General features: G+C 60.7%; 1 protein-coding gene across 4 annotated transcripts; it reads right to left on the bottom strand.

Moving 5' to 3' along the window:
• Positions 1-96: 96 nt before the first annotated feature.
• Positions 97-22,039, bottom strand: ARAP3 (ArfGAP with RhoGAP domain, ankyrin repeat and PH domain 3). 4 transcript variants are annotated; one of them, XM_054841931.1, is made up of 34 exons: positions 21,818-22,039; positions 18,889-20,010; positions 18,198-18,256; positions 17,803-17,876; positions 17,509-17,579; positions 12,433-12,702; positions 12,114-12,183; positions 11,250-11,370; positions 10,842-11,029; positions 9,850-9,956; positions 9,544-9,743; positions 9,306-9,391; positions 8,951-9,133; positions 8,538-8,700; positions 8,089-8,220; positions 7,861-8,014; positions 7,608-7,710; positions 7,172-7,370; positions 7,020-7,083; positions 6,538-6,701; positions 6,169-6,381; positions 5,940-6,045; positions 5,290-5,437; positions 5,063-5,131; positions 4,693-4,767; positions 4,457-4,571; positions 4,168-4,296; positions 3,873-4,006; positions 3,644-3,726; positions 3,414-3,449; positions 2,573-2,636; positions 2,324-2,461; positions 1,955-1,993; positions 97-1,280 (listed from the first exon to the last, which is right to left on the bottom strand). In XM_054841931.1, exons 2-34 carry the CDS (start codon positions 19,968-19,970, stop codon positions 714-716), a joined length of 5,406 nt encoding a protein of 1,801 aa, XP_054697906.1. In that variant the 5' UTR covers positions 19,971-20,010; positions 21,818-22,039; the 3' UTR covers positions 97-713. The 4 variants fall into 4 exon arrangements, with proteins under 4 accessions (XP_054697906.1, XP_054697905.1, XP_054697904.1 ...); XM_054841930.1 differs by having other exon boundaries at positions 18,198-18,259; positions 21,818-22,038; XM_054841929.1 differs by lacking the exon at positions 21,818-22,039 and adding an exon at positions 20,160-21,775 and having other exon boundaries at positions 18,198-18,259.
• Positions 22,040-22,317: the final 278 nt, after the last annotated feature.

Raw genomic sequence — 22,317 nt, 5'->3', positions numbered from 1 at the left:
CCATCCCATGGGTCCACCAGCCGGGTGCCCAGCCCTGGCACACCGCAGCATACCTCACCTCCCTCACCACTCCTCCTGCAGTGACCAAACCCTCCAGAGTACAAATAAACCTTTATTTCTCCCTGTTGGTGGAAGGAACAGGTATAAATACCCCAGCCGAGCAGGAGCTGTCCTCCATCGCCAGGACTACGTGCCGGGCACACATGGCCAGCCCTGCTCCTGTTGACCCCCCTGCCCCCCTCCCCAAAAAAAATGCCACGATAGATGCAAGAAGGGAAGTGGGGATGGCTTGGGTGTCCTGACCCTGCCTCACAGGTCCAGCACTGGGGAGGGGACATCATGCTGTGTTCCCCTGTGCTGGCAGGGTCCACATGTCCCCCTGCCTGACACCGCACTGTGCTGCTGAAATACGCAGGCAGGCTTTTGCTTTCTCTTTTACTTGCTTCCCTTGGCACTGGGCCTGATGGCAGATGTGCCACCCACGAGTGAGAGCACGTGTGGCAGCATCCCCGGCCCTCCCGAGAGGGGGTACCACCCCTCAGCATCCCGGTCCCCACTAGTCCCCTGGTCCTCACTGGTCCCCGCTCCCAGCCCGGATCAGGAGGAGGAGGAGGGCATGGGCTCCATGGTGTGGGAGCGTGGGGTACCCATTGTCGCTGCCACCGGGCACGACTTGACCCCCAGGCTGGTGGCCATCCCTTCGGCACGACGGGTCACGTCACTGGCTGGCCTGGCCCCGGCGGCTGGCCCTCGTTCTTCCTGAAAATGACGCTGCTGAGCTCCTGGATGAGTTTGTCGTTGATGGGCGAGGGAGGTTGCATGTTCTTCTTCCTGGGGATCTCCAGGGAGGTCTCTGTGCTGGGACTGCTCCCTGGTGTGGCCACCTGGTCCCAGTCCCTGGCCAGCACCAGGGAAGGCTCCATGTTCCTCTCCAGAGAGGCTGTTTTTGTGGGTCTGAGCCCCTGGGCTGGAGCTTTGTCACTCTCCAGGTTCAAACCCCTTTCGAGGGACAGGGCTTTGGTGACGGAGGGAACCGTCACCCTCTGGGCTGGGTTGGAGGGCAGTGAGGAGCGCAGTGCCATGGCCGGGGGCTGCTCGGGGAATGGGGCTGGCTTCTTGGACCTGTCCACGGGGGGCACGGCCGACAGGTCTGCCAGCAGCTCCCGCCCCAGCTCCAGCGCGGCCAGCTCGGGGAAGTTGCCCACCTCCTCATAGACAGGATCGGCATCCACCTCCTTCTCCTGCTGCTCCTCCAGGGAGTCCTGGTGCATCTTCATGGGCTGGGGGAGGGCAGGGGGTCAGGGTGACGGGCACTGCCTGCACTGCTCAGCCGTACCCCTCCGCCCCCACCCCGCACTCAGGCACTGCCCAGGGACCCTTGTCCCCTTGATGTGGGGCTGATGCCCGCAAGGCACCCACCCTCCATCAGGTCTCTTTGCTCAGGCACTGCTGCCCTTTTTTCCCTCCATCGCTGATGGAGGGGAAGTGTTTTGGTTACTACTGAGGCACTGTCCATGGCGCCAGGCTGTGGCACCTGACCAGCATCCCTTGGCAGAAGTGGTCTGGGATGGGGAGGGCAGATGAGTGCCCATGCAGAGCACAAAGCTGGAAGAGGTGAGGTCCAGCCAGGTGGCCCCCGCAGAAATAACCTGATGGTGAGGAGGACCCAAACCTATTTCCTTGCATTTCTTATGTTCAGCCCCTCTGGGCAATATGGGAGAGGTGCTGGGACCTGGGCTGGGCTGTTGTGGTCTTGCTTGCATGCACCAGGACCATGCAGGGACCCTCTGCTCACACACAGCAATGGGCACCCCCTCCTCTGCCACACAGTGTGGGCAGGATGGCCTGAGCATGTCTCTGCAGGTGAGATGCTGCAGGTGAGCCCTTGCCGCCGTAACCAGGAGGCACGGTGCAAAGCCAGCAACGGACGCGCTCCATGCGTGCGGGTACTTACAAAGAACATGGACAAAGTCCTTCGCGTGTGCAGGCGGCGCTAGAAACAGAGGAGATAGGCAGAGGTAAGCATGTGATAGCATGGAGCAGGGTCATGGATGCCTTGACAGGCAGAGGACAGGCAGCAGGGCACAGCACCATGTGTGCCCACACTGCCCTACATGCACGGAGAGCTGTCATGGACATAAGCAGAGCATGCAGCACGCACACACCGCTGAGCACAGGGACACACACCCAAAGCATCCATTGGTGACAGGCGGCATGCACCCACCTCCGGGGCCCTGGGGTGGGTGCATGGCCTCAGGACAGGTGCATGGACCTGGGTGGGTGCAGGAGCACCCGTGAGCAGGGGTAGCTGCGGGGGCTTTACCAGGGTTTGGTTGGCGGAGAGCATGGTGGCATCAGTGCTGTCCCCATGCAGGGGCACCAGTGGCATGGTGCCGAACTTCTGCTTGGCGAGGTCGGAAGAGGAGCGACGGCGCATGATCACAGGGCGCAGATCATCGTGCTGTGCACAAGGACAGGGCAGGGAGGGGGGTCATGCCAGGCTGCCCTGCCAGCCCCCTCCCCTCCCGTCCTAGCCCAGCCCAGCCAGGTAGCATGGCCAGCCTGCACCCACCTGAGCCTTCAGGATGCTGGTGGTCCAGTCCCACAGCTCAGCCTGCCCTGAGCACACCAGGTACCTGCAGAAGAGTCACCTTAGAAGCTGCCAGGGAGTAGGGCCAGTGGGGTCCACATCCCCTTGTCACCTTGCCTGTGAGCCCAGGGCTGTCAGGTACAACTACACCCAGTGTGGCTGCACTTCCAAAACTCTCTGCATGCCCAAATCGCTGCTTCAGGGCAAGGCGAGAGCTTGTTGGGCACCCATGAGGCACCTCGGCTCAGCTGTCCTTGCTGCTCTTAGAAGAACATCTCAGGCGGGGTGCTCAGCTGCTGCCCCAGCATCAGCAGTGTCAGGGGAATGGGGACAGGATCAGCAGGGTGCATGGGTGTGCCTGGGCACCCAGTGGTGCCAGGGAGGCCGGAGCAGGGACCCCAGCTCATTGTGGGAGCAGGGTGCAGGACCACCTGGTGTTGAGTGCGTGGGAACACAGAAGAATGTTGGGTAAAGGCTGGAAGGCAGCACAGCCATGCAGGTGACATGCACACCTGGGCAGGACCCTCTGGAGCCTGGTGCTGGATGCTCGGAAGACGCCTCTCCCAGGGGTGCTGGTGTGGATGGGGAGGTAGGAAGGGTATGTGGTACAGAGATGGATTGCCCCTGGAACCCGGCCCCCACCTTGTGCCAGGGAGCGTGTGGTCACACCAGTCTGTCCCTTGAGTGCCCCAGCCAGGCACCAGCTCTGCCCTGACTCCCAGGGCCCTGTAGCACTGCCCCGGCTGTCCCAGTCCCACTAAACTTGGGGACAGGTCTCAACATGCCCCCCTCCAGCCCCGGGATGGCAGGGACAGATACTCACAGCTGCTGCTTGTCCAGGGTCAATGTGAAACCCCACCTGGGGAAAGGGAGAGACAGGCTGTGGGGCAGCACCGCCAAGCTCAGACACCCCCCTGGGTCTGTGGGCAGTGGGGTGGGGGGCTGACCTTGCCCCATGGGCCCAGGCTTGTCATGGCTTTGGGTCCTGGTGGGTCTTGGCATGCTCCCAGGGGCTGGGTTTGGGTGCTGGGGGCCAGGGAAGGTCCCACTTACTGGGCTGGTGGCTTCAGCTTCTTCCTAATGCCCATGTAAACCTTGGCTGCATCCAGGGGCCACTCGCGCTCTGGCTTGGCGCTCTGGGGAAGGAGATCCATTGGGTCAGCCCAGCTTGGTGCCAGCCTCCCAGCCAGGAACACAGCCACCACTGTCCCCAGGCTCCCCCTCCCCGCCTCTCCTCCCGCCCTTGGGATGCAGGTCCATCCCTGCAGCATCCCCTGGGTACCCTCTTCTCCTTGAGCAGCAGCAGCCTCCGGTCCCGGATGACGAAGTAGCGCTCCTGAAACTTGTTCCCCAGCAGCTTGGGGGGCTCCTCGCGGCATTTCAGCAGCCCACACTTGGGGGTCTCACGCTTGGTGCCTGCCCAGAGGGAGGAGACGGGGGTCAGGAGGGCTGGGGGCATGTGAGAGTGACTGTGGGTCTCAAGGATGTGCCCCTGATGGCTGCAAGGGGAAGCTGGAACAGAGCTATTCTCCTCTGGGGACATCCCTAAGGGCTGGGCCCCTCTGTGATTGCCTTACCTGTGAAGAGACAGCTGCCCTCGCCGATGGGGACCTTCCTCACCAGCAGGTATGCAGCGCTGGGCTCTGGGAGCTTGCACCACTGCAAAGCCTGCTCCAGCACCTTCTCCTTGGGGTGCAGGGGCCGCTCTGGGGAGGCAGGGACACTCTTACCACTGCATCTTCTCCACTGTGCCAGTCCCTGTCCTCCCCTGCCACTGGCAGCAAGCTGACCCCATACCACACACCTCCTCCTCACCAACCCGGTTGTGCTGAGACCATCCCCCTGTGCCGTCCCCACCATGCTCACCCAGCTCCCCGTTCTCCAGGGCCTCGAAGGTCAGCCAGATGTCCAGGCTGGCTGCCACGTTGCGCATCTCCAGCACCTGGTTGGTGAGCTCCTCTGCTGTCATCGTGGGGGACACCTGGGACCGGACACATGGGGAGCTGTGGTGGGTGGTGGCAGGATGGGTCCCAGGGACACGCTGAGCTGGGAGCCTGCATCCCTCCTCATTTCCTCTTGCACGGCCATCTTTTGGGACTCACCTTCAGGGTGACGCAGCAGTCAGGCAGCTTCTGCTCCAGGTAAACCTCGATGATGAGGTCCCCTGCCTGCGAGAGCTGGGGGAAGAGAGGGCAGCATTGGTACCATGCTGGCATGGGTGCTGTGCACATCCCCTCTCCCCAGGGGCTGGTGATGGTGTTCCCAGGGAGCTGGGGCTGCTTCTTCCCTGGGCAGAAACCTCAAAGTGATGGGCAAAGGGGAGACAAGTGGGGGAAGATCCTTCCCCAGATATCTGGTGTGGGACAGCAGGGACCCAGGGTGGGCAGCTGGGACTACCCCTCATCCTCCAGACAGTCCCACCAGTCCAGGGGTCCCTGACATGGTGGGGGGTGGCAAGCACTTCTCTAGTACCTGGGTGTCCTTCCAGGTGGTGATCAGGCTGTTCTCCAGATCCATCTGGGATACCTGGTCCTCGTCAATCTGCCAGAAGATGGGCACACGGGGTGAGAGAGAAGACATGTGGAGTCAATGTGGAGTGGGATATGGCTGGAGGATGCATGGCCAGGATGGAGGGATACAAGGGGAGACAGACAGAGCCAGCATGGAGGTGTCTGGCATTGCCCCTGCAGGAAGCTTACATTGAAGATGCTGACATAGTTATCAATGAGGTCTTCCATCACCTTGACCTCGTGCTCCCCTTTGCCATCAGTCTGGAAGAGGCTGGGTGCAAAGAGCAGTGACAGGTTCTTGGTGCTCATCTGGTTGAGGTCTGCACATTTCTGTACCCTGGGACAAGGAAGACAGAGGTGAGGGGCTGGTCCCACTCTGGATGAGGTTTCAGCCCCAGCCACCCTCCTCTGCCTCATACCATCTCTCCTAAAAAACCAGCCCACTTTCCCCTGCTCCCCAGCTCCCAGCAGTGGAAACTTCAAGCCAGGCAGTTCCTATTTCCAGGACTTCCAGCTGCCATCAAATCAGAAAACAGCCCTACCTCACACTCTGAGTTGGGGATGGGAATTTGGTTTCTTCTCTCTTTTTTGGGCACTGGATGAAGTTTATGTCCTACAGGGCAGATGTCCCCTACTCCCAAACCTCCTGTCACCCCCCCTTGCTGCGGGATGACTTTGGGAACATCTGAGATGTCCCAGAGCAGCGCTCCAGCACACCCCAGCACCCCAGCAGTGATGGGAGCCAGCATTCCCTGGGCAGTGGGGAGACCCCACACTGCCAGCTGGCCTTGGGAACCCCAGCTGGACCAGGGGACCCGGCGGGGAGGTGGCCCACTGACCGGTAGAGGTGCCCGATCAGCGCAGCCAGGGTCTTGTGGTTGAGGCGAGGCAGGCGACGAATGAGCTCCTTGTACCGCTCCAGGCGCTGGGGCTTCGAGGAGATTTCTGGAGGGAGGGAAACGAGTCATGGACCATTTCTGAGTCTGGTGGACACAGAGCTGGACATCAGTCCCAGGGGTCCCTGGCAGGCAGCTCAGCGTGAGAGCAGGGGTCAGGTGAAGGAGGTACCTGCAGCCTCCTTCCACTGTGGGTGCAGCTCCAGGGTGAAGACAGGGTCCTCGAGCTCACGGAAGAACCTCTTCAGCACATCAGTGACGTCCTCAATGAAGTTGTCATTGATGCGCAGCTTGACGTTGCGGGCGTCCCGCCGAAACTCCTCCATCAGTACCTTGATCCGGGACTTGGCTCCATTCTTGCGGTAAATCCCCTCGTGCCGCAGCCCTGGGGCAGGGACATAGGGTCACAGGGGCCCGATCCTGCCCAGAGAGTCACCAATGGGGCTGGTGCCCCGAGAGCAGTGCCTTCTGCCCGGACCCCTCAGCTGCCCCGTGTGTGCTGGAGGATGATCCAGCCATGATGCCGCCGCACTGGACTCACCGTACTGCGTGATGAAGGCAATGCAGCTGTCCACGATGATGGGGATGTCTCCCCGGCTCAGCTGCTGGTCCCGCAGCGCGTTACCCCGGCCGCCCGCTGATGCCTGGATGTCAGTGTACCATGCCGCCGAGTCTGCCCGCGACAAGCCCTGCAGGTAAAATGTCCTGAGAACAACAAGGGCAGAGAAGAGGGAATGAAGGTTGCTGGGGGAGCATGTTATCCCCTCCTGTCCCCCATGTACAGAGAGGCTCCAGGACAGGGAACAAGGCACAGCCAGGCTGAGCTGAGGGACATCCTACCCCAGCAAGAGACCCTGGGCTGGGGTGACCTCTGCAAGCCCCTTGTCCACAGCCCTGCTCTCCCAGCAGGATCCCCACCGCAGGTTTGGGATCAGCATCAACCCATGCATGAGTGCCTTTGCTCCAGGCAGCCTGCTGAGGTTGCTTGGCTCATTCCCCATCATTCCCACAGACAGGACTCACCTCCCCATCTCCACTAGGATGAGCAACTCCTTCTTCTCTGGGGTCTCTGTGGGGGGAACCAGACCTGCATTGGAGTGAGAAGTAGAGGGGTCAGAGCCATGCACAGCCACCCACCACATGGTGCCCATCCCGGGCTGTGGTATGGCACTCACTGAGCTCCTGCAGCCTCCGGAGGTTGATGCTGTCCTCACCCCCGTCTTCCTCGGCAGGGCAAATGAAGAGGTGGGCTTTTTGCAGAATGAAGAAGGCCTGCTGCCACCGCTCGGGGTTGAGCATGCACTTGTAGCGCAGCTGGCCCACGCGTTGGAACTCGTAGCCCAGCAAGCAGTGACAGCTCACAGGCGTGAACCACTGCGGGACGGAGCAAGAGACAGGCCAGGTAAAGACAGGGCTCAACCCCCAAGAACAGACCCCCACGAGGATGGGGGCAGATTACTGGGGAGGATGGGAGCCCCTGCAAAGGGAAGGAGGGTGCATGCCACAGAGGATGAAGAACATGGGGAGCCTGGAGGAATCACAACAGGGAAATGGGGACAGAGCCCAGGGACCCACCAGCGGCATAGGGTGCTGGGGCTGGGGCTGGCTCACCTTGCCGATGGCGCTGGCCCAGGCTTGCAGTGTCTCAGGCCCATTGGTTCCCAGCTGCTGCACTTTTTCCCCGGTGAGGAAGAGCTCAAGGGTGAAGCGAAACCTGCAGAGCATGAACCAGCCCATCAAGGCAGCCCCTCACCCCGAACCTGCACCCAGAGCCATACCAGACCATTGCACCAAGCAGGGGAGCAATGCCCATCCTTGCCCCACAGGCTCTCTGGGCATGCAGTGGGGGCATGGCTGGGGGTACCTTTCGGTGGGGCCAGGGCTGGTGAGTGCCTGGGCTCTGCTCACGCCCAGGGAGATGAGGTCCCCGCTCTCGATGTGGCCCAGGGGTTCGGTGCATTTCTCCGTCTCAAAGAAGAGCAGGGCTCTCTCCAGAGAGCACCATGTGCGCTGGAAGTCTGTGGGACCAGGGGGGTCAGCGGCACTGGGGTGGGCACCCCACCGACTGCCCTCCTGTGCTCCCCACGCTTACCTTCTTTGCTCTTCTTGGCACTTGGGAGCTTGGGGGGGGGCGTAGCCCGGTACAGGTACCCACTGTGTGTCACTGGCTGCGTGATCTCATTGTAGACACCCTCCGGACCCAGTTCCCGTGCGCAGGGGCTCCCTGCAGGGAATGGCGCTGAGAGAAGGGTGGGAGAAGGCACCCACCAACCAGGTGGAGGTAGAGGGAGACCCCACTCATGCAGGTGTAGGCAAAGGGTGTGCCAAGCATGAGGTTCCCTGAAAAGGGCTCCAGAGGTACCCGCTGCCTTGCCCCATCCCAAAAGAGGACTGCGGTGGGGCAGGCGGGTCCCCCAGAGAGCCACAGCACCTGATACCCTGGCTGTCCCCAGCCTTGGGGCATGCTGTGGGGGGGCAGGGGCAGTGGCAAGGAGGAAGCCCTCCCATCACGGCCAGATGGGGCTCGAGAGTCCTCCTTACCTGAATGGTTCCTGGGCCTTTTGCTCTCTGGTCCCCACCAAAGGTCGGCCCCAGGGGCCACCTCGCAGGCAGTGGGGTCAGCCACCAGCCCAGCCTCTGAGGAGGAGAAGAACTGCAGGATGGTCTTGAGCAGGGCTGGTCCTGCCACTGCAGCGCACAGTGCCTGGGATGATACAGGAGACTTTAGGGACCGTGTCCTGGCTCATGGAGACACCCAGTCTGCTGCAGGGGTGCTCGAAGGCAGGCAAAGTGGGACACAACCTCCCACCCCAGCCCCTGGGATTGCCTGGCACAGGGGTGCAGGCATGCACATGGGGCAGGCGCACATAGTCAAGCAAGAGGTGTTGGCATCTCAGACTCAGAGCTCTGGGGTGGTTCCCAGCATCCTGCCTGCACTCCGAGGTGGCCCCTACCTGGAGCACGTCCTCCTGAGTGGCGTAGTGGGGATGGGGCAGGCGGTACCGACCCTCTCGGTACTTGCGGGAGATGAAGTCCCGTCTCTGCTCAGCACTGGCGTCCGGGTAGAGGGCCTCAGTGGTGGGGAGGCGAGCAGCCCAAAAGCGGTTGGCTCGGTCATTTCCCAGCACGATGAAGAGCTGCAGGAGAGTCCTGTGGTCATGGCGAGCACCAGGGCCAGCCAGGAGGAGCAGGATGCCTGGCATCCCTGCATCCCATGGGAGACCGCAGGGCTGCTGCCCTGCCCGGGGAAGTAGCCTGGCCCCTGAACATGCTGTGCCAGCCCCAGAACCCTGCCCTGAGTGCCTCTACCTGCACGATTTCGTTGGACCAGACACTGGTGTCAAGCTTCAGACTTTGCACTTTGGAAATGTTGGAGCCCAGGCTGCGGTGCTGCCCTGCAGGGAGCAAGCGAGTGAGCACCCCATGACCCTCTCAGGGGAACCAGCACCCACTTTGCACCTGTGCCCCAGCCAGCACCCTGCTCACCCTGGCAAGCCCAGCCAGCACCTGCCGGGACCCCCATGTCCCCCCCGGTAGATGTACTGGCCTGCACACTGCTTGCAGATGACCACACACAAGTTGATGGATGCCCAGTCGGGAGTCTGAGCCCAGCAATCTGCACAGTATCTGTTGGCTTTGTTGGACCAGATCTTCTCTGCCACCTCGTAGTCGTAGAGCATCTCAGCTATGGCTTCCTGCAGGGCCTCCATCCACTCCCGCTTCTCCCGCTCCGACTCCGCCACGAAGCTATGAGCACCAGCATAGCCCAAACTCAGGGGACTGGAGCTCCCAGCACCTGGGTCCAGCACCCAGCTTCTCCCCCCGCCTTGTCCCACCCAGATTCCTGGGATACCTGAATATTTTGAGGGGGGTGATGAGCTCGAAGCTGCGGTTCTTGGCTTCACGGATGGTGGAGCCACGCATCTCAATGAAGCAGATGCCAATGCCCATTTTAAAGAACTGCAATTCAGAGTGACACCGGTGTTGGCTTTGCAGCACCGTGGCCACGGTGGACACACCACCCCGGACATGCCCATGATGCTGGGGCCGGAGTCAGGGAGCTGCACCAGGTACCCCCACTCCATCACTGCTCTTCTTGGACCAGTCAGACTTGGTACCCTGCCACATCTCTCAGCCATCCCATGTGGGCTGACATAAAGCCTTCAGTAAGTATGTTACACCTTAAAATGAAAGGCAAGTTCAGCCCACAGCCCCCAAAATCTGGCCATTCAAATCCCTCTGTTTTGGGGATTTGAGTCCACACTGAGACAGGCACACTCATGAAGCAATTATCAACTTGAGCAAAACCCACAGAGCTTCGATGCTGCTTTGTGCACTCCAGGGAAACTGGAAATGAGGTGACTGGAAAAAAACCAGGGGTGCTGAGAAAATTCAGCAGGCAATAGGTGGGGATTTCTGTGGGCAGTGGGCAGGATGCGATGGGTCGGCTGCCTCCCGTTGGGCAAGCCCATGTTGCAGCAGGTATGTTTGCTGGTGATTTTGTGGTCATTGATCCACCTGTCCTGTGATGGGACGCTTTGGTGTGACTAGGACCTAAGTGCCGGGCAGAGATGAAGATAATTTGGTGATAGCGAGGAGATTGGGAGGGGGGTCTGCTCCTGGCAGTCCCTGCATCTCTGAGCCCAGTCTCCCGCAACAGTTCCCCTGTGTGGGATCTCCAGCTTCCTGCTCCACCATTCTCTTTCTCCTGCCCGTCCTTTTCCTCTCTGCTCTCCCTTTGGCACTGACCCTGGCTAAGCTCCCTCCACCCCTCCATCGCTCTCACCCCTATCCACCACTGCCACAGCCCTCTGTGCCAGTGGAGTGTCTGATCTGACCACGAACCTGCTCGCTCTTGTACAGCCACATCTCGGGCAGGCTCAGGGCTGCGAACACCTTGGACTTCTGGCCCTTCAGCTCCAGGATGCCTGACTTCTGGCAGTGAGCGGTGTTGGTGGGCCGGGGCCGGGACCCCACCAGGCGCTGCTCCGTCACCTTCTTCTGCAGCGTGGAGCACCACTCATTCCTCTGGGCTGGGGACCAGGCATGAGGGAGCGGGTCTGAGCCCTTCCCAACAGCCCTGGCATGGAGCAGAGCACCCGGCAGGCATGGCAAGGGAGAGGTCCCCTCACTCATCGTGGCTGGATGCTTTGGGGATGGGGTAAGAGCTGCCCCTGGGATGCTCTGATTAGAGAAGGGAATCGGGGACAGTTCTCTGGGGACTCGTGGGCCTTGGCCCAGGTCTTCGCTTACCCTCATTCTCGGCGCGGAAGACGAAGATCCGGTGGCTGGTGAAGACCTGGAACTTGTTGTCCTTGGTGGACCGAGCCATCTCGATCACAGACAGCGGGATCACCCCCTTGGGGTAGGGCTCCTGGAACGAGCCCCAGGCAGGGTTACCCCCCTTTGCCCTTCCTGTGAGACACCTCCAGAACCTTTCCACCCCAGCACTTGCCTTGCCAGGCACGCTGGCACCATAACCATAGGGGTAAGGGGATGTAGCAGGGATGCCTGCAAGCTCCTGCAGTAGTGGCTGCTCTGGGGCCATGTGTGGGACCTGTTTCTGTGTGGGTGCCACTGATGTGTGCCCAGCCTGGCTGGCTGTGCTGCAGACTGGGGCAGCAGTGCCTGTCACCCCAGGCAGCATGGCAGCCACCAGCACCCCACGGCCTAATGGGGCCATGCAGAGCCCCCCCAGAAGGATGAGGAAGGGCTGTTGACTCATCCCACGCACTTAACCCACAGCCAGCGCCCAAAGTGAGAAAAGCTCCTCCATGCAGCACATCCTCCACATCCCCCAGGCGCTCGGCTGGGTGCTGCCTCATAACACAGCCTGATTGGTGGCTGGGACCCAGAGATCCCCCAGTCTGCCCCAGGGCTTCTGAGCCAGTAGGACCACCCCCCCCTTGCCTGCTCCCTGGGCTTCCTATGATGAGAGGATGTGTTCAGAGCCCCCCCAGGCACAGGGGGCCATGGCTGCTCCACCCTGGTGGTGGTAAAGCGGTGCTGGCTCCTTACAGAAGGACGAGGGGAGGCAAAGGGGATATGGCAGCTCACATGGTGTCCAGGCACCCTGTTTAAGCCTCCCCACCCTGCCCACATCCTGCCCCTTCATGCCTTCTCACTGCTGAAGTACATCAGGTTCTTCCCGTCGAAACGGACGTATCGCCTCTGGAAGACATAGTTCCTGTTGGGATGGCAGAACAAACAGGGCTGTTGGGAAGGGGATGATCCCCCCCAAGGACCCCACTTCTGCTCACAGACCCCCCCCACCCTTGCCCCAAGGATGGCTGCACAGAGACTCTTGCAGCACAGCTGGTGTACCCAAGAGGATCCTCCTCCTGTGGGGCGGTCTGGCTGCCCCAGTGTGTCCACCTCACCAGCCTTGCCCAAGGGGGCTTTACCTGTGGGGACTGTCCCACGGGTGAGCACGTACCCCTGTGGGGAGAGCTTGTCCAGCCAGCCGCTGAGCATGGTGGGTCGGGGCTCGGAGAGTGACGTGAAGCTGGCATAAGGGGAGATGGTGAGGTCATCCAGGACTTCATCTGGGTAGAGATGGGCTGGCAGGCTGAACGGGGTGCCCTCAGCCCGTGGTGCCTCCACGGTGGAGTATCCCTCTGTGTCATTCTGGACGATGCGGTCGATGAGCCGAGACCGGGTCTCCTCATCCTCGCTCCTTCCCTCGCTGCTGCACTCGCTGCTTGTCCTGGGAGAAATGGGGCTGTGATGGAGCCTGGCTGTGGGGTCCCGGTCAATGCCATCCCATCTGGGGACATCTTTCACTGCTCCCAGTGCCATCCTGAGCTCCTTGGGGCACCCATTGAAGTGCATGTTTGCATCTCCATGAGCAGGGTGGGACAAGGGCTCAGTGCTCATGGGCCCTGTGGCCACCAACAGCCAGAGGCTCAGCCACATGATGGCAAGGCTGGGGGTAGCTGGCAAAATGGGCTTCTCTACCACACAGGCCACCACACATCTCCAAACCCCTGGCATCACCTCCTTCCCCTCTTCACACCACAGGCAGCAAAGCAAGGCCAGACAGCTCCCCAGTCCCATGTCCTGCTCCCTGCTCTACACCCAACCCAGCTACCTCCTCACCAGGGGTCTCAGCCTGCCCTCTCCCTCTACCCCTCCAGTGTTCGTGGCACCAGGAAGGTCCTTCTGCCACAACACTCTCCTGCCTGCTCTTGTGTCCAGCCAAAATGTTTTGCAAAGGGATTGAGATGGACAGATGTGCTGGTGGAGCTCCTGCATCTGTCTCCTTTTCTTGAGAAGCCATGATTAAACCCCCAGCCGGGCCTGGTGAGAGTGTCCAGCCATAACAACAAAAGGAAATTATAAAAATAAACTGCTAAGCCTGCCCTTTTCCCTCAGCCCTCTCAGCCAGACTTTTTTCTTTTCCCGAAAAGGAAATGTGCTGGAAAATGTCTGGCAGTCCCAGGAGCTCACAGGGGAGCTGCCCAGGTGCAATGGTGATGGACAAGAAGAGAACATCAGCAGGAGAGCACCCACGCCACTGGGTCGCTTGTGACATCCAGTGCCAGGATGAAGAAAAGGCTCAAGAAAAGCAGCAAGCATGGTCCAAGATCTGTCACAGCTTCTCTCTGAGGAGCACCTGAGCAAACTGGGCATCTCCAGTGGGGAAAGGGTGAGTGATGGGAGCAGGTTTCTGAAATCATGAGCAGTATGAGGAGGGCAGAAAAGCATCTCCTGGCCACCACTGCTGCAGTCACAGGAGCCAGGTGACATCAGATAAAGGCAGCAGGAGCAAGGTGCAGAACCACTTGGGAAAGGAGCAGCTGACCTACGGGACTCCTCATCATGGGATGTTGCAGGAGAAATTTATGGAGGAGAAACCCATTGGGGGTTACTGAATATGAGAAATAACCTCCAACACAAGTCCATGTGCTAGAAATGCTTTTGGACCAGGAGAATGACTCCAAACACTTCCCCTCATCATAAATTCTCCAAACACCTGGTTCTGAGCCCTGCCTCATCATAGGAGCCAAGACAGTGCATGGACCTGTGCTTTGACCCTGGACAGGCACCGTATGAAGCCATTGGACATCGGATGTCCCTGAGCCATATGGGACAGAAACAAGAGCTGAAGACTGCCTGGGAGAGTGATGGGCTGGAGCCACACAGGCTAGGGGACAGCTCAGGAGAAGTGGGATGGTGTATGGGGCTGAGGAGGTGGGTGGAGGGAGAAAACAGCCTGTTTGGCTCCAGTGTCTGCAAGAAAGACAAGAAATGGCCATGGGCGTCCTGGAAGCTCAGAGAGCAACAAAAATTACTACTTAGCGTAACAGAGCCTTGTCAGGGTGATTCATCTGGCTGGAGTCCCAGCCTGGTGTCCAGCTTCTTCCAGAGGGACTGGCCAGGGAGCGGGGAGGCTGAAGGACTCTGTACATCATAGCCAGAGCTGAGTGGGAGACAGACCTGCTGAATGGGTCAGGACAAGAGAGAAAGGGGAAAAATCCATGACAGCCCCATCCTGACCCATGATTTACAGCCACTGAAACCACAAACAGCTGGAGGACAAGCAACATCTGGTCAAGTCATCTCCCTTTTCAGCTGGTGTCAGGCAGTGAAGATAACCAATGTTAGGGCCAAATGAGTCCCCAGGGCAAGGAGAGGGTATTTCCAGGTCAGCTGAGCCTGCAGGGTGATGCCTGAGGTGCACTGAGTTGGGGCAGCCTCAGCCTGTCAGTGCTCACATGGGAGAGCCGGTGGAGGATGGAGGATGAGTGATGGAAGAAAGGGATCTGCTGGTGGTGAGGGGGGCAAGGAGCTGCTGATGGATCTGGTAACTTCGACCGGGGGTCACGGGCCAGACAATCAGCCTGCGAGTGGGCATGTGGAGGTAGGTAGGGAGATAAGAAATAAGCTGTCAAGGACACACCATTCCCGGTGTTTCTTTTTCTGCAGGGAAGATGCCTTGAGGTGTGGGAAGAAGCAGTGTGGGTAGGCACCTGCCTGAGGATCATCTCATCACGGGTCTCCATGCAAACCAGGGCAGGGTGCACTGTCCTCATCATGATGCCTGATGAGTCACCAGTATGCTGGTTTTGGCTGGGATAGAGCTAATTTTCTTCATAGTATCGAGTATGGGGCTGTGGTTTGGCTTTGTGCTGCAAACAGTGCTGATAACACGGGGATGTTTTTGTTTCTGCTGAGCAGTGCTGACACAGAGCCAAGGGCTGTTCTGCTCCTCACCCCACCCCATCAGTGAGCAGGCTGGGGGTGCACAAGGAGTTGGGAGGGGATGCAGCCGGGACAGCTGACCCCAATGACCAAAGGGATATTTCACACTGTATGATGTCATGCTCAGCATATTCAGCTGGTGGAAGAAGAAGGAGGTGGGGGACACTTTTGGAGCAATGGCGCTTGTCTCCTGAAGTCACGGTTAGGCATGATGGAGCCCTGCTTTTCTGGAGATGGCTGAACACCTGCCTGCTGATGGGAAGTGGGGAATGGATTCCTGGTTTTTCTTTGCTTGAGTGTGCAGCTTTTGCTTTAGCTGTTAAACTGTCTTTATCTCAACCCACGAGTTTTCTCACTTTCACTCTTCTGATTCTCTTCCCCATCCCACCGGGGGGAGTGAGCGAGTGGCTGCGTGGGGCTGAGCTGCCGGCTGGGGTTAAAGCACAACACCCAGTCCCCCCAGCTCCATGGGGTGACACAGGCACTGCTGTGTCATCGTCTCCCTCCTGCTGAGACTGATGTCTGAAGCAGGGCAGATGCTGTCCTCCGCACCAGCATTTCAGGGGGATGAGCGTCATCAGCTCAGATGAAGGTGCTCAGTGTCAGAGCGGGCAAATCCCACCCTGCACTCCAGGGTCTGCTGGACCCTCAGAGACCCAGCTCCCAGTTTTAAGGGGAATTTGGCATTCCTCTTCTTCTTTGCTGAGGATATCTCATTGCTGGCTGAGGTGGCTCTGCCCATCTCTAACACTGACACTCCCTGCCCAGACCCCAAGCCAGGGAACAGTGTGGTCCAGATGAAACTCCTCCAGAACAGAGTGAGAGGAAGTAACGCTGGTCGGAGGAAGATATTTTGCCAAAGGGGTGGGAGGGCCTCTCTGAAGACTGGGAGTGGGAAATATTTCCCACAATGACTGGGTTGGTGGGTTGCGGTAGATGTTCGCATTGTCCCCAGAGACCAGGTGCCAGTGGGCAGGATGAGGAACTGGCTGAACTGGAGAAACACCAGTGCTGAAGAGGAGGATCGGGAGGTCCCACAGAGGCAGGGGCAGGGGCAAGGACTGGCAAGCAGCAGCTCAGCAGCTCAGCAGGAGCCCATAGCTCTGCTCCAGAGGGATTGCAGTTGGACCAGTGGGGCTGGTCTGGGGAGAAAACCATTGGAGCAGCTGGCCGACGGGGTCCCTGAGCACAATGCAACAGGTCTTCAAAGGCTTTTCTGTCTCTTGTTCAACTCCCCACACCCCAGCCACCTTAGCGCTCAGGCTGGGAGAAAAAAACTGGTGAACCACTGCCTCTGACACTGCTGATGGTCGCATCCTGTCTCTTCTCAGCAAGACCAGGCTGCAAAGTCCCTGGACGATCCAGGGCTGCAAGTGCCTGGCCAATGCCCTCGGGATGCTCTGGATCCCAACTCCCTGGAAGCTGCTGGATGGAGACCATGACCCCCAGGCCAAGCACCCAGCCCTGCTCTGGACTGCTGGTTCAGAGGCTCCATGGCAGATTTCAGTATTTCTGTTTACAAACCTCCCATTCCCAGGTATTTGCAGTTCCCCACCCATGGCCTGTGTTGGCTCTCATCCGACTGTGACACTGGATCAGGCCACGCTGCAGTGACTCGCAACCAGAGCAGGAGGTGGGCTGGACCAGCCAATACGGGGGCCAGAAAGGCAGGGGCATGGGGACCAGCAAGGCCATGGGCAGAGCTGAAGGACACAGAGCTGCAGCTCACCTCCTCCTCTCTAAGCAACACAGGAAAAGGAACCCTCCCCATCCGAAATGGGAAGAACAGCTTTCCTTCCTCTTTCTGAGATGCTATCAGGAGTTATGGAAAGTACATTTCAAAAGCATTTTAAAGGTGCCCCTCACATTATCACTGTCCACCACAGTGTGACAGATCAGCAAATGCTGATCTGATGATGCTGGAGCTTTTGGAGGTCGCACATCCCTTCCTCTGGAGCTCGAAACCATTTCATTTCTGAGCAATCCCTGTCTCTCGTGGTGTTTCCTTGCTCCCGGTGGCCAAATCCAGGCTCTGCCCGGTGTGCAAGCACCCAGAGCATCTGTTGGCAAGCACTGTCACTCCAAGAACCACCCACCAGCACACCTCCTTCTCATCTCTGAGCCCATCGACTCTTCTTGAGACTCCTGATCTGATCCCAGATGCTCCTGATCCCACTGCTCTACAGTGTATGAAAAGCCCCCACCGCCTCTCAGGCTGTCCCCAGGGGTGTCCCCTGTCCCCCTGGCATGCAAACCCCACACCCCGAGCCCAGACCAGCCCCTGCAGCCCGGAGGAGGTGATGCCTACCTGCACGCTTCTCTCTCCAGGTCCAGCTCAGACACTGCCTCATAGCTCTGATCGGAGAGGACGCCAGCACCCTGGGAGGAGACATTGGTCACATCTCTTTCCTCTGCCGTCTCCCATCTCAGACCTCCTCCACCTCCCTGGGCCACTGTGTGGGGGGCTGTGACCCCCACCCCAGCAGTGATGCTCAGCCAGGCACTGCCGGGCACCCACAGTCTCACCACCCCATTTTGCAGCAGCTGGTGGGATGCAGAGTGAAGGCAGGGCACAGCCACCATCCCCACAGTCTCCTCTCACCTTCTGCTCCCGTGATGGGGCTACATGTCCAAAGACGGTCTCGCTGTAGGGGCTGACAGGCTGCTCACCGACCTCTGTAGGCACAGACGTTGGGAGGAAAGGCAGTCAGCTGCAGGGCAGCAACCAGCCAGGACTGCCAACCCTAGAGGGGAACCCCCCACCAAGCCCACCACAACACATCCCAACAACCAGGGCATCTGGCACCACAGAGATACCAGCCCAAATACGTGTGGGGCTGGGCCCCGCCTTGGCCCAGGGCCAGCCCGGTCCCTGAGTGAGGCAGGAGCACGGGGCAGGACCTAGGGGAAGGCAGGGTGTGTGCGTGTCCCCCTCACCCCCCTTCCTTGGGGACACTGAGAGGTCGCTCAGCGCACCGGTGCCCTGGGAGCTCTCACCTGGCTTGCCGGTGGGTCTCTGCGGGACGGGGGGCAGGCCCCCACCGGGCCAGCCAGGACTGCTGGAAAACAGGAGAAGGGTTACTGCGGCTGGAACGAGGTGGGAGCCTGCGAGGGTTTTCCACCTTATTTTCCTGTCTGGCTTACATGGTCTGGGGGCTGTCCCTGACCAGGGCTGAGCCCAGCTTTGTCCCCTGGGATGTACAGCATCCCCTCCCTGCTCCCAGCACCCTCCTTGCTTCCTTTGCCCCCCCACCCTGGGACCTGCCGGGCTCTGTCTCCTGGGGCTGCCGGGCATTTCGCATCCCAGCTCGTCCCCCTCTAACACCTCCTGCCTTGTTCCCAGTGTGAGCCAGCCCCAGAGCCTTCACTCAGTCACCCCCTGACCATGCTGGGGAACCCCAGCCCTGCTCCCTAGGGGGCAGATGAGGGGCAGCAGCTTCTCCCCCCAAGCAGAACGAGTCATCTGGGTGCCCAGATCAGAGGGGACCCCAGCTACCCTGCAGGACAGCTCCATGCAGAGCCTGGGGAGGCATGGGAAGGGTGGTGAAAGGGGCTTTGTCAGCACCCAGAAGCAGGCAAGGCCAGGCTGGGGATGTGTTCCCGGGGGTGGGGACCTCTCTGGATCCTCAGCTCACACTGCTCTGCACCCCACCTCCGCTCCCCGGGGCAAGGGAAAGCAGCTGCTTACTCAGGCTTGTCGTCCGGCTGGGTCGGCTCCTGCGGGGACAGAGCCGGGGGATCAGTGAGACCCTGACCCTGGGGACCATCCTCCCCTCCTGAGTCCTCAGCGGGTACTGTCAGGGGCTTGAGTCCTTCGTAGATGACGTTGGACACCATCTCCAGCCTGCCCTGCCCTGAGCCCGGCTGTGAGGCTGCCCTGGGGCACGGCGAGGGATCTCTCCTGGCTGGGGCGGCTGCGGCGGGCAGGAGAGGGTTGGACGCGGGGTGACTCTCTGGCACATTCGCGGGGCTGGGCTCAGCTGCCAGGACCCTGTGGCTGTGCCGTGGTGGGACAGACAGGATGGTTGAGGGGGATTTCTCCAATGCCTCCAGGGTTTGTCCATGATCCGGAGCCGGGGGTGGCCGTGTCTCCTCCCGAGTGCTCTGCCATGCTCGCAGCCTGGATGCTCCCATGCCCATGGCCACGGCTGCTGCTGGGCCAGCCACTGGTGCTGTCCTGTGCTCTGGGCTCTCCAAATCTGTGGAGCTCTCCCCTGGCACAAACCCCTCCAGTACCACAAAGGCTGCAGGTGCCCAGTCGCTGCCCGGGCCGGGTGCTGGCACTGTGGTGCGTGCTGGTGGCACGGGCGCCAAGCCCTGCTCTGGCTTTGAACGAGGGAAAACCGTTCTCGGCTTGGGAACCGGCTTCACGAGGGGAGGAGCAGGGTCCTTCTCTAGAGGCGATGCCTGGGCGGGCGCAGTGACACGCTGCGTCCCAAAGGCGTCAGTAGCCCCTTCCGGCTCTGCTTTCATGGCATTATCACCTGCCTGGGGGGCATCCAGGACCTCAGTGGCTCGGAGATGGGTGTCTCCTGCTGCAGGTCCCCCCCGGGACTGACTGAGCATCCATGTCTGCTGTGCCAAGTTCAGGATCCTTTTGCGATGCCCAGTGGCAGTGATGCCGATCTGCTGCAGGTGGTCACTGTTGAGCGAGGCGACGTCTCTGGCCACATGGTACCCATGCTGCTTGAAGACATCCCGGTACCTCTCCAAGTGGATGGTGGCCAGCCAGTCTGCAATATCGGAGTCAGGACCGCACAGGGAGCTCATGGCCCTGGGGTGCCTCTGCGATGGATGCTCAGCCCATCATCTGTGGAAGAAGGAGAGAAAGGGAGTGAGGAGGCAGCAGGAAGGGAGGGGGGGGGTTCAGCTGTCGTGAAGAGCACACTTCCCATGGGTGGGCGTGCAGGATGTTCCCAAAGGTCCCCCTGCCTTGCCACTCTCCCCGGAGCTGCTCACCTCCCAGCTCAAGAAGCAGACATCCTGTTGTTCCTCAGCCTCAAGCCTCTCCGCCCCTCCCCGGAGCTGCCGGATCCTGGCCCTGCTTTGTCGGTGAGGCCGTGACCCGAGTCCAGACAGGAACCGAGCGGCTGGGGGCTCACGGGGGAGCGGGTGGGCGAGCAGATGCTGGGTGCTGGGACATCCTGGGCTCCACCGCATGCAGGGCTGGGCAGGAGGAGAACAAGAGCCGGCGCAGCCGGGGGGGGGGGGGGGGGGGTGTCCCAGCAGAGGGGGCTGCCCGTGGCGGATAATGGAGGGGGGGAGCAGCTGGGCCCCTCCCAGGGGATGAGCTCCTGTGCCGGCCAGCTCGGGGAGGGCTCTGTGGCCGGAAGGGCCAGACCATAATATCTCTCTCTTGCTGCTGGCGAGGGCATGGGAGAGGTCAGTATGACTCATGGGCAGGCAGAGGGGGGACAGCCTCCCACCCACCCCCAGCTGGGATGGGCCCCCGCACACCCTGCCGCCAGCACCCACGGCCTGAGACGGAGTGGCACAGCCCTGGGGCTCACACTCAGCACGGTGCCCACCCACCAGGTCCTGCTCTGCTGGGGACCCCCATTCCCAAATTATTTGCTGGCACAGCCCCGGGACAGAGCTGTGGGCTTTCTGTGGAGTGCTGAGGGCCTTTTTCCCATGAATCACGCTGCTCTGCACTAAACCATCTGTGCTGACTGTGCTGCCACTGGGTCTTTTTCCAGTTCCTCCATTTCCCTCTATTGTTCGGCGCAGGCTTCCTTCCTGCTGCCTGCACGCTCCCACGCATCCCCTACCCCTCCCGCGGGAGCCAAGGCGCAGCCGGGCCAGGTTTCCCACTGCACGAGTCCCCGTGCCCCTGCGTAGGCATCTGCATGCTCCCCGCTGCTGCCTGCACCGGCAAAGGGTTGCATGAGTGGCATGGGGAAGTGTGGGCAGGCTGGTGTGCTGGCAGAGGCGGTGGTGGCCCTGCAAGCACGTGGGGGGGGGAATGCTGTCAGCAAGCACGCGTGAACAGCGGGGGTGTTTGCTTGCATGTGTGGGTGCAGAGTGTGCAGGGTGTGTGTCCCCAACCGCATGTACGCTTGTGCAGGGGGTTCACCATGGGGTGAGCAGCTACGCACCAGTGTGCATTGAGGAAGGATAGTTACAGCAGGCACTGTGGGGAGTAGGGCATGGGGATATTGCAGCTGGGAGGCTGCTTGTTGATGTAGGACCCACACAAAGGGCAGGGCAGGGTGTGGAGGGTGCTGTCCCAGACCGGTGTGGGCTGGGTGTCTCTGTCACAGGCTTAAAGGACTCTACCTACTTCTGCCCAGAAGCCTGGAGTTGAAATGGGGCAATTTCCCCCTTTCTTGTGCTTGTATCGGCAGGCAGCCTTCCGTGGGGTGCTGGGTCCTGAGACCTTCCCACGCCTGGGCAGTGGGTGCCAGGGCCGTGCTGGGTGCTGGGCTGTGGGGTGGCCCTTTGGGGCAGTACTGCTGCGCCTGTGGGCAGCAGTGATTTATGGGGAGGTGGACACCATCCCTGTAAACCCACGCAGACCAGCCGGTGCAGTGGGCATGGACTGACCCGGTCCTGGCCCTTTCCCCCCTGTTCCCAAGTCTGTCCTGTCCACCCGTCCCCTCGGGGTGGTCCCTCACCTCTTGCCCCGCAGTGCGGTCCACAGCCCCCCGGGGCTGGCTCCGGCAGAGCAGTACGGTGGCAGTGCTGCTGTGGGCTCCACAGCTGCCCTGCGCTGGGCTCCAGGGTGATGCCAAGGTGTCCCCGCTGGGCACAGGGCTCAGTCTGTGGGCACAGGCAGGCAGCCCTGCAGGAACTGCTGCGGGCGCAGGCAGGCTTCGCGGCACCCAGCCTGCACCTCCCACTGCCGGTCCCTCCTCCAGACCAACCCTACGGTCCCCATCCCTCTCCCACCCTCCCGTCCTGCCCCTTCCCAGGCATGACGCTGCCCCGCACTTGGCCCCTGGCCTGGCTGCCCCGTGTCCTCCCCCTTGGCTAGGATCTGCTGTCCTTTGGGGGCTGTCCCCCACCTTTCTCGCTCACCCCCTCACGCTCCTTCTCTCACCTTCCCAGCAAGGGTCCTGTTCCCCAGCACGCGCCCTTGGACATGCACTGCCATGGGGGGACCAGACCCGCACCC

The sequence above is a fragment of the Grus americana genome, chromosome 14 (assembly GCF_028858705.1).
Source record: "Grus americana isolate bGruAme1 chromosome 14, bGruAme1.mat, whole genome shotgun sequence".
NCBI lineage: Eukaryota > Metazoa > Chordata > Aves > Gruiformes > Gruidae > Grus > Grus americana.
The sequence above is the reverse complement of the archived record's forward strand: the minus strand, read 5'-3'. Positions and strand labels throughout refer to the sequence as shown.